We start from the raw sequence: 11,621 nt of genomic DNA, 5'->3' as shown, positions 1-11,621 counted from the left end.
CGGCCTTCCGCAGCTCCTTCGTCGGAAAAACGAGCACGATCGATCTGGCCAACTCGCTACCACTCATAAAATAAAATAAAATAAAATAAAATAAAATAAAAAAAAAACGATCGGCTCCGGCTCCAGCTGAACACGTCGCTGCTCCCATGGCAAGCGCAGAGCCCCCGGGCCCGAGCTCTCCATGCAGAAGGCGTTCAAGCACACGTATAGCTAAGCGCGGGAAGGGTCTCCTTGAAGGCAACAGGATTACTCACTCCTTAAGAAGTTGYCACGTGTTTAAGGATCTGAACTGAGGCCTAATTACGGTGCTGGCTGACTTGTGCTCGCGCCACCAGGGCAGATTTAGCCGAGCCCTTAGAGCCACGAGGACACGCGTCACACAGGCTTTTAACAGCTGCTAGGTTTGTATTCTCCAACAAACCAACAAAAATCCTCCGGCCCTAAAAAATAACAACAACAACAAAAAAAGTGCTTTATAAATATCAGGTATTTACACGTGTGAAAACCTTTTTAATGTGAAGTGTTTTTTTTTTACACACCGATGAAATGTACAAGCAACGACCAGCTACATCGACAAAGGACTGAAAAAAAACAAAACCAAAGTATAAAATATATTACAGGTCCACCGACATAAATTCACACGGGAGAAAAAAAAAAACCTGACACAATAGAAACTTCTTTTTTTTCTTTTAAAAAATAGAAGATATATCACAAAAGCTTGAACATGTTTATTTTATGTTAGTACTAAAAATCAAGGAAAAAAGCTTCATATATTCTTGTCACAAAAATATTTACCAGCCACTTCTTTCCCCCCCCTCCCCGCGTTATGATTATCTGGCTCAGCAGTAGAGGCCGAACTGCGTCCAGGCTGCAGAAATCATTCCAGAAGGTTTCCTCGGTTTACGACTTACTGCCATTTACATTTTCTGCTCCTCTCAGCACCTTGCCGCAAAGGTCCAAGAGGGCTTAAGAACAAATCAAAAAAGAACAGGACAGGTATCGGTATTTACAACACTCGTCTTCGCTGCCGCCGAGCCGYGGGAGGGGGAGCGGTACCGTTAACTAGCGAAGCCTTCGTGTCGCTCGGCGCAAACGTCCCTCGGTCGGTGCGAGGCGGCATCGGCGTGTACCAACACCCGACCCGCTGGGCCCCTACAGCYGGAGGAACGCGACAGTCGAAAGCGGACACCTGTTCCCGATTCACTGCCGGGTGACGCTGCGCCACGCTCGCCGACGGACGACGACGGGCCCCTCCGCGAAGGCGTCGGGGCAGCGGCGCCGGGGCGACTCTACGACCCCAAGCCGCGCCGGCGTCTTCAGTGCGCTCGGTGCTTCCTCTTCTTGTGTTTTTTGTCCTTCTTTTTGTTGGCACACTTGGAGCAGAACCACTGCATCTCTTCCGGGGGTGCAGTCGTGATCCCAACGCAAGGCCTGGGAAAGACAAAAAACAGTGTCGGACGGTCTCGGCGGAGTAACGTCGCTTTTAGCCCTTACCCAAATAAATTAAACTTTGCAGCGAAAGACAGCATTTGGCCTCCTGCTCCCCTCTCCAAATTAATGAGTGTAATGATAGCACAGAAACGTAAAAAAAACCCTCTTTTTTTTTTTTGGAAACAAAAAATATATTAAAAGGACACTTGGATAAAATATTATTTGAATAAAACATACATCCATGCTTTAGGGTATAATAGTCTAGATTTAAAATGACTCCAAACGCTTCTTTAATACATCTGCATCTCCTTAGGTTTTTATGTAGCTGTTTAAGAAAATGCCTAAAAAGTGATTCACTTCCCCCCACCCCTTTTTAAGAGCAGACATTTTTACGACTTTTCATACGGTGCTTTGTAGCTGGAAACGTCTAGCGGTATACACTACGCTCGTAATCCCGCAGCATTACCAGAATCAGCAATATTTCCTCGTAGTTTCAAAACCTGTTATTGCCCGTTCCCATTAATTAAAAATAATACTCTCCCACAGCTTAAAATCTATTTTTTTTAAATTCCGGAGAAACAGAGAGGAAAATATCTTCCAGATTAGTAAACGGGACACAGCACAGCCGTACAAATATTCCCAGCTTCATGATTTTTTGTTTTTTTAAAAAGAGGGGTTTATAATAGAGCCGCAACCTGCAAGGGACCAGCGGGACGGGACAGGACGGGATGGGACGGGACGGACGAGAGCCACTTACCAGTGATACCAGTCGTCGCAGTCGTCACAACCTATCATTGGACTGCCATCATCTGGCTTGTTACAGCCAGGACAGATCCAGATCTGGTTACCCCACTCATCCCGGATCTGGAGCAAAAARGAAAGCAGAAGTGAGTTGGTTTCAAGAGCGATGCCGGCAGCGAAATTTAGGAATATTGGTCCGTGCACAGGGGCCAGGGCGTGGGAGCACCGTGCCGCCTCTGCCTACGCTATCCCGATCGGAAGAGCGACTCTGCCAGTTCCGCCCTGTTAATGGGGAGAACCAGCAAGGGCAGCGTACGGGAAGAGTCGTACACGCATGTAAAACATACGGTGCAACGCGTACGTATTGCTTTATTACTTATTAGCCAAACTCTTCAACTCGACCGGCTGATAAGATCAGGGTATAAAAAAAAGAAGTTGTTACTGAGTAACTTTCCATTCCCCTTATGACATTTATGTCACGGTACAGTTTACTAAAGGGTAAACCAAACAAGAGAGGCAGATCATTTACAGTATTAAGCAGCTGCTTACTGGGTTTTATCATATTCAGGGCTTTATGAATTTTTTTATTTTTATTTTTAYATCTCGCTAGAGCCATATTTATATTTTGAAATTTCAAGCGTTTCCTGTAACAGTTCTTTGGTAAAACACACATGAAAAATGTCACCGAATCCGTTTAAAGAAGTGCAACTAACAATACAAAGTACAAAACGCCTGGGGTACGACCCTGATTTCATCATTCATACAGGAAGCTTTGCACGTTAATACTGGATCTCCAGACTATGCATCGTTTTGTCCTCAGCTTTTGTGCATTAATGTATTTACACAGCCCACGTATCTGAGACAGTAACTTTTTGCTGTCTGTGCAGCTTGGAAAAATGATATTAAAACGTAGTAGATGAACCCCCCCCAAATCCTCGTAGACAAAAAAGCTGCTGCAGGGTGGTCTGTACATCTTACATCCCTTCCAGAAAAATCAAGGAGAATATACCAGAGCTGCAACCAACACATCAGTCTTGACAGGCTCCTCTTAAAGCCCTGAATTTTTTTGTGACTTAAAACTAGACAATTCGAAGCCCAGGAAAATACGAAGCAGGGCGCAGTCCCTTTGCCACAGTGAAATGGAGCAGGCAATGTCATACGATGAACTCGGTTTTAAAGCTCATTGATTGTAATGATCACTCCTATCTGCAACTCTAAYCTCACACCTGCAAAGTCATTTTAAGTTGGTAGCTGCTCCATGGGTAAACTGTTTTTCTGACCCCAAACAAAAGGGCCACAGTAATTTTTGGGGGGGAATCCTGCTAGAGTGATACGCTGCGCCCTGCTGCCGCGGAGATGCAAAGCCGTGGTCCGTCACAGTGCACCAGCCACAGCCGATCATAACCCGCTCGAGCAACCTGGCTGGTAGACACCAGACAGCGCGCACATGGACAGCACCCAGCACCTTCCAGCATGGACACGGACRCTTCACAGGCTTCCCACCTGGGAATTCAGCTGTTTTTGACACCGGCAGTGGGCCCTGTAGGCAACGCTGCCTGAGACTTCTCCATTAGAAGATGGATATCCTAACTTCTCCCATGCTGACTTTTCAGGAGGGATGTCCTCCTGCAGAACGCCCGTCCCAGGCTTTCAGAAGATCACAGGCTGGAGAGGGCGAGGGTGGTCTGCAATCAGTGCAACCGCTCAGTGCTCGTTAAACGCCAACCTGGGCTGCTGAATGAGGACGTTTCAAACATTGCGTAACTTCTCATTCCTTAACCGCGGAAGGTCGTGGAAGGAGGGACAGCCTGCGGTCTCTGAATGCTATTTTAATATTAATCACTCAGTGTTAATGATCAGAACACACTTACTCAGATGCTATCCTACAGGGAGATACCACATCGTATCTCGAACTATAACATCACCCTTCTTTGACTATAGGATCGTCCTTCTGTCCTTCCCCGAAGAAGGGAGTTGTGTACTTCTGCCCTGCGGGCTCCGGTCTGACSTCTGGAAGAGCCTTCCTGCGGGACCTTGGGAAAGCCATTTCACCATTCTCTTTCTTGGATTCCCTTCATACGAGGGGCTAATAATCATTAATTACTCCCTTTTTCCCAYGCTCTCAGCTTTTGACTTATAAACTCCTCATATCAGGAGTGTCYCTCCCTGCTTGCAAACTTGGACCCCAACACAGTAAAACCCTGGTTTCAACCATAATGCTGTAAAACCACTAACAAATAACCTGGGCCCTATGCAACTAGCGTTCTCTGAATTCTTCATAAGATACTAACAGCGTTACCGCTTGAAGTACGAGGCTTAAAAAAGTTTGAGGTTTTCTTTCTTTAAACTAATGCCATCTTTACATTATTTGCTTTTAGTGCTTACTGAAAAAAAACCATGGACACAGTATGGTATTTTGAAATTTTTTTGGCTCCTAGAGTGAATTTCAAAGCTTCTGGACACTGCTGTAAGACCTAAGAGTGACACTACATTTATGCCAGYGATAAAGAAAGTGAGGGTGTGCATCCTTCACCCTGAAGATATGCACAGTCTTTGAGAGGCAGCCTCGTACTGTAACTAACTCTGCAGTGAAATGTAGCAGCTGTTTAAATAGAGACCAGTAACATAATACAACAGTTTAAGTCAAGCAGTGAAGAGCACCTTTTCCATTAGAAAYGGCAGGGTAGATTTACACTAGGCATCATTAYAAAAACAGGAATAATAATAATAATAAAAAAAAAMCATGTGTAGGTTGCAATTGAAGTACAGGAAACTCTGTAATAAAAACAACTTTCAGGTGTTTTAAGTGGTGAGAGTTTTAAACTGGTACCTACTATAGATAAGCAGGGTGTCACCACCCAAGCTGGAATTTAGCCAGGGCAGGGAGGATAACAACACTGCTACTATTGCTAATGCTATCTGCTGCTCTTTAATGATCAGAAACGGTCAGGACTTCCATTTTACATTGCATCTAAAGCAGGAATTTTCAGTAGCACAACAATCCTCATACTGGGGAGAGTTGTGTCCACGAGTGTAGTTCCTGCATCATGTTGGATGGGAGACTTTTCTAAAGGAATGAAGAAGACTTAATGTCACCGGAGAGAGGCTAAGATCAGAGCAGAAGTTGAATGGACTAATGAATTATATACAGATTTTTTGAGACGCACAAATATCTGGAATTTTTGTATGTTGAGAAAACCAGAATAGAAAACAGCGCACTATACACATTTCAAATGAGGGTTAAGCCAAATTCTTGAGGCTGTGTGAGGGTTTTATACTTCACCTGGCTGACAGCAAAATCTATGGCAAGTTTGACATTTGAGGCTTCAATCAGGCACTTCAAAAAGCATCTATAAAAAACTCTTCACCTCTAAAAAAACCGTATGCTCTTGCTCAGTTATTAGAAAATACTAAATGGGCTATTACTGGACTGTCGGAAGAAACTTAAACTTTGGACTGGGAAGACACAACAGATTTCAGCCCAAGTAAAATTTTGYAAAATAAGTTAACTCCTCAAAACGGGTGCACGGAAGCAAGGGCCGGATAAAGAGCAGCTTAACAGAGGGCAACATCGCAAGCACAGGTCCCGTCAAGTTTGAGTCACCACGAAGCATGACGATTTGAGAGATTAATGTCGCTGGCATTAAGACAAAGCAGGGAAGTATGTGTTACCTACCACGTAAGTACTGACGGTCTCCGTTACCACGCTCCTCACCGGTGCTTTGGAGCCTCCCGCCGCAGAGACGGCCGGAGATGGCGGGGGAATCAGGACCGGCGAGACGGTAGCTTGCGGTGGCGGAGGAGCCGGAGCCGGAGGAGGGGTGACATGGACAGGAGCTGGCAGCGGTGACGGCGCAGGCGGAGGCGTTTTGGGCCGACTCGCGGGCGTAGATGGTTTAGCCTCCGGGGCTGGCACCACCTTGCTGATGACTCTGGGGGAGCAAAAATGAGAGTCGTGAGAGCTGATGGGAAAGAAAGAAACGATCGGTTACCGTGTAGATCTAAAGACAATATAGTGCCTTTATATGTAATTCACATAAATGTATTTATGGCTAATTCACATCACCTTTAGGTCAGCAAAGAGGCTCTTTCAAGCCAGCACAACGACTGTTTTCCTTGCTACATCCATCCACTGACAACTGAAAGGGTAAAGCAAAGAGCCATCAAAAGGCGAATGCCAGGACAGCCTGAACTACTCTATAGCTCGCTGTCATATAAATATTCTCCGTGGCTTTACTAAACCTTGTTTCGTTAAGTTTTATTACATTCGCTCAATTTGTGGGAAATATTAGAAAGGAAAGTTAATCAGCTGTGAACAGCACTGATTTTAATCTACAAGCCGAGAGACGATATCATCCTCTTCAGATTCTGCATTAGGGGGTTCTCCAAATATTTGCTAGTTTGGTATTTCTTTCCTCAAATGTTTATGAAATCAGCAGTGGATCTAGTCAGGACAAATAAATGACGCACACTATACACTCAGCAGTTAAAATATTGCTACTTACTCGAGTAGCTGAAGCAGACAGGATGTAGCTCTAGTAAATACACAGTATAGAATAATCTTGCTCAGGAAGGRGGATACATAGAGGACCTGATATTTATTAACGAATGTTGATATACTGTGCTATTGATGTGCATGCAATTTAATGGACGAGACAGACAAAGCCCTTACTATAAGGCTCTAGATGAGAAACATAAAGAGAAGGAAAAGGGCTTTTTAGAAAACAAAACAGAAAAAGTCCCCAAAACAAAACACAGGACAGGGCTGTTTGCTTGACCGCATTTTGGTAAATCGTTTAATTAACTTATTTATATTGCATATGGTAACTGTGGGAGTACAACTGATTTGTTATAGGGACTGTAGGAAGAAGGAGATTTAAAGAAAGGTTAGACATTCCAGAGAGCAGGACAGCTTAAGAAAACAGAAATGGAGGCATCCGTAGGAAAACCAAGACGAAAACTAAATTGGAGCAACTGAGAAACAGGAGAGAAAGTCCAGCTTTGCTGCACTTAACTGGAGTTTTGCACTGAACTTCAAGGAAACATCAAAACACGGAAAAAGCTGAAGCTTTGCAGAAACCCTGAATAATACGGAGCCTTTTTTCACACTAATTTTCATGGTAATGCTGAGAAATCATGATAGACCACCATTTAGTATTTCCYTAGCACAAACTGGGACCATGCCATCTATTAAAAAGCAACATTTTGCTACCACTCCGTAAATTAGTTATTATACTGAATTAAAAAAAAAAAACATTTAAAAGGGAATCAAGCATTAATTGTTGTCAGAAAGGATTGCCATTAACAAGACTGCCCTAAAAGTTTACTGCAGCTCTTGTGATATTCAAAAGACAGTATCACTACRGTCAGAGACACTGTCTGCATTTCAAGTCAATAATCCAAACCACCATTTAAGGAAGACTTGAAGTTATATAGCATTTAATRCTCGACTGAAACAATACAGCGTTTTTCTCCCAAGATACGCTGTTTGCACTACTAAATCAGAACGATGACAAGCAAGTTATGGGAAAAAGAGACTTAAAAGAAAACTGAGCAATGCTTTTGTTATAATGGACTAACCTATCAACTGAATCACCGCATCTGTCTTCCGAGACCTAAATACAAGTGACTACGGGAAGAAAACCCAAACCAGAAAAGCTTAGAAACTCAGAGCAGAAGCTTAAAGTTGTTAGGTTATTTTCTTGACGTCAGCAACACCGAAGATATTCGTGCCACTTGACGTTCCAGCAGTTGCTTTAGATACGTAATCTAGGAGCTCAGGCTCTTTGTGGGTGTCAGTGGAAGGAGTCAAAACACAGGACTCCTAACTTAAGCTGCTTGCGACCTATAGAAGGAAGGAAGTCTAGCTGTCAGGTCATCCTGGGAGTAACCTACATGCCAAATCCAGATCTCTTTCTCCTATTAGTCAGGGGATGTCTGGAAAGCCACTGTTATCTCCTACTAAGGAAATGTTCTCTTTGGCTCTTGAATGTCTATGATGTGCTTCTGGTTCAATGAAAATCTTTCTTTGTGGGCAGCTCATCAGGGCAGAAAGACCAGCCRCTCCGCCACTGATGCCTATGAACTACTCTTTTGCGCTTTCCTCCTTCCACTGCTCGCAAAGAAACTCCAGGTTCCCACCGTTAAATGTCCCAGACCTTTGGTGGCATGAATACTCCCATGATTTGCAGAGTCACCCTCATGACTTGAGAGCGATTTCTCAATTAAAAAAAACAAAACTTGGCAATGATAAAAGTGAGGAGAGGGACAGAACAGCAAAATATTTGGCACAGCAAGAGTGATTTGGATAGTTTCAAACAACATCATTATCCCTTCTTTCCCCGTCCCCCTCTTCTTCCCGCCTCCCCTCCAAGTAAACAAAGTCCTGCTACGAGTTCTTTGGGGAGTCAACTCTCGCCTAGTCTAGACTAGGAGATATATTGGCTAATAGGATTTTAAACACAACTTTGCACACAGTGTAAACAGTTTAAAAGAAGTATTAGCTAACACAATTTGAATAAGAGTGACCATGCCCAGCTGACATATTAAATTAAATTATACAGTTTCCCAGTCGAGATAAAGCCAGGTTCTGACTGGGGACAGGGTCTTCAAAGCCACCTTGCTAATAACTGCAGAAACTATATGGAGCATCAAGAACGAAATCTTCCAAAACTACAAATATTCATTAGTGGGCAACACATACTAATCGATTTGCTGGTTAGCTTGAAGTGTGCAATTAGAACGTGTGCAGTATATAGGGCAGCTTGTTTATCTTGATTTTAGAGCTCAGTTATCAAAGCRGGAGATCGGCATTTTGGAACACGCTTGGACCTACCACTCCCTTGGGCTAATGAAGTTCAGAGACTTTTGACTCCGGAGTGGAGAAATGAATGGCTTTGTGCTCCACCATTAAAGGCGATGGAGTAACCTCCGCGAGGGTGGTTAGGCCTGTCCTCCTTCCCGAAGAAGGGGCTGCATGCACGGCAACATGGAGGTGGGGAGAAATCAAAGGGAAATAGCGTCCCACGACTAATAATTAAYGTTACTTCAGACTTGGAGAGAAACCTGATATCAAACCACCATGTAAATGACAACAAGATTTATAAGCTCTCTTTTGCGGAGGAGAAAACTGAGGCACAGAGCATTGCAAGCAAGCCGGGCTCGCGAGAGCAAAGCCTCGATCCTCCCCGTGCCTAGCTCCGGGCGAGGATTTGAACTGTACATTTGGACATCATCATAGATAGATTGTTACCTTCCTTCTCAAACGTGCTTTTCGTATACCTCCAAAAACAGCGATCACACATTAAAACTCCCTAAATACATCACTTAAAGACCAWATTTCTTGAGGCAATCCAACACAAACGAACGTCGACCACCAGAAACATGCTCAGAGTCCTGAGACAAGAATTACACCTCTCTGCAGGCTGCCTGGCAATGTATCACAAGTCCAGTCTATACCGAAAGATAAAAATCAATTGAAGTTGTTTTTAAATTAAAATAGTTCCTCCAGAATGAAGAGGTGTGAGAAAACCCTTGGAATAGATGTAGTAATAAGAGTCTACATAAATCATAACTGAAGGCTACCACTCCCTTTCCAAAAAAACAGAATTATTGTAAACACTGTGTACCTGGYTGTGCACAAACTGAATTTTCTCTGRATTTTTTTTTATGTTAACAGGAAATGTATTTCTTACATAAATGTACATAAATTGAACACATGTATCAATAAAATGTTTAAAATATACCTATTCATACAGGCGGAGTTAGGCAAATCCCATTTTCATCATTCTTCTGGGACGATTGCTATGTTCACATCCGTCTGGAGCAAAAGGAGACTCACTGGTGTGAAATAGCTTCCTATCTTTGGAAGTCATTTATTTGATCTCGCTGCGATCCTTATGGCTGAAAGCCCCATTGACGGCTTAATATAAACGCAGGGAAAAGAYGCGCAACTGAAAGGAAATGGCTTTTCTAAAGTAGGATACGAGCCGCAGGGCTGAACGATTGCTCCAGGAGATGAGCTCAGAAAAAAAAAATCGCTGTATCAGCATTTATAGAGATTGAGTCAAAAATCACCGTCGGGTGATTTTTGTTTCTAGGAGGGGGAGCTCCTCAAAAGCTGTCTCACATGTCCTCTGCCTAAATCAGAAACGGCGTTGGAAGAGTCCTAATCGCCTTCCAAACCCGTGACCCATATTTAAATGCAACCAAGGAGAAGGAGCGAAGGGGCCTTGGTACACAGGCAAATGACACCATTAACTGCATAATCAAAACTAGCATGACCGCCACACGCATTATTTTGACGGTATAGATATTCCCTTCTTGATACAACTTCCTTTTTCAACTGAAAGAGCACAATTTTTTTTTTTTTTAACTGAAAAAACTCACACTTTGAACTGAGATTGTTGCACTAGGAAACACTCAATACTCTAAGACTGGCGGGTCAGAAGCACCTAGAGGAATTAGGAGCATTTCCATATGGTTTAGATTCCTTGCAGATTAGAGGCGATTTTGAAAATTTTATTCCAACCCTGGAGAAGAATCAGAGTAATTTAAGCCCTCTAATGTAAGCTAATACCCACATTACTTTTAAAAGGGGAAATTTAATTTTTATCTCTTATGCCTTGCTGAATATTTTATTCTGTGTAAACAAGTCGTATTGGCAAACAGAGGTCCCACAAACACGTGCTACGACCAGCTCGTACATTTGCAGAGATGATCCTCCCTCCTCCCCACGTAAAAAATGCCAAAACGTATCAAACTTCCAGTGGAGCCCTTAGCAGTTCCCCAAGTGAAAAGCCTTCAGTATTTAACATTGAAATCAGAAAAAAAAAGTGATAAATCCTGCAACATGATATTTCTCTCTATCAAAGAAAATGAACTATGAACACTAACTGCAAGGCATCGTCCATTTTTGTGGACACGGTCTGGCCTAACAGGAATAGCATAACTTCCATGGAAGTGTATTGACTATTAATGGTATATGTGAAGTTCAACAGCCCATTCCCCATTTTATCGCTACAGCAAAACCCAGCATACATCATTTCCCGGAAAAACGAGTCTAGCGATCTCACAGGCATCATGTCATCTAATCCCGTTCACAAGTTTATTGAGCTTCGTCTTAAAACCAGTTAATCTTCTTGCCCCCACTATTACCCTGCCCCAGGACCTCCCTGCTCTGGTGGCACAGAAACTTCTTCTAACTTCCAGCCTACACTCATGGCCAATTAGCTCCCATTTGTTTTCATGCCAGCATTGTTCTTCAGCTTAAATAGCCTTCTCCCTCCAAAATGTTTACTTGCCTGATGTATTTGTAGCCAGCAATCATACCCCCTCTTCACATGCTAGACTAAACACGCAAAGTTGTTCCCCTCTTCTATCATAACACAAACTAGCCCATAGCGCTACTGGCCCTTCTCTGCACCTGCTTTCCAATTCACTGTTCCTGG

At 43.3% G+C, this 11,621-nt stretch overlaps 1 protein-coding gene across 1 annotated transcript in view; it reads right to left on the bottom strand.

Annotated features, from left to right (window-relative positions):
- Positions 1-489: 489 nt before the first annotated feature.
- TAF3 (TATA-box binding protein associated factor 3) overlaps positions 490-11,621 on the bottom strand; it is a 102,355-nt gene continuing 91,223 nt past the window's right edge. Inside the window, exons 4-6 of the mRNA XM_026091163.1 lie at positions 5,849-6,104; positions 2,189-2,295; positions 490-1,431 (exon numbers count right to left, since the gene is read on the bottom strand). Coding sequence (XP_025946948.1) covers positions 1,317-1,431; positions 2,189-2,295; positions 5,849-6,104 — 478 coding nt within the window. The 3' untranslated portion in view covers positions 490-1,316. The remainder of the gene's footprint in view (positions 1,432-2,188; positions 2,296-5,848; positions 6,105-11,621) is intronic.

Source organism: Apteryx rowi, unplaced genomic scaffold (genome assembly GCF_003343035.1).
Source record: "Apteryx rowi isolate R43461 unplaced genomic scaffold, aptRow1 scaffold_9, whole genome shotgun sequence".
NCBI lineage: Eukaryota > Metazoa > Chordata > Aves > Apterygiformes > Apterygidae > Apteryx > Apteryx rowi.
The sequence above is the reverse complement of the archived record's forward strand: the minus strand, read 5'-3'. Positions and strand labels throughout refer to the sequence as shown.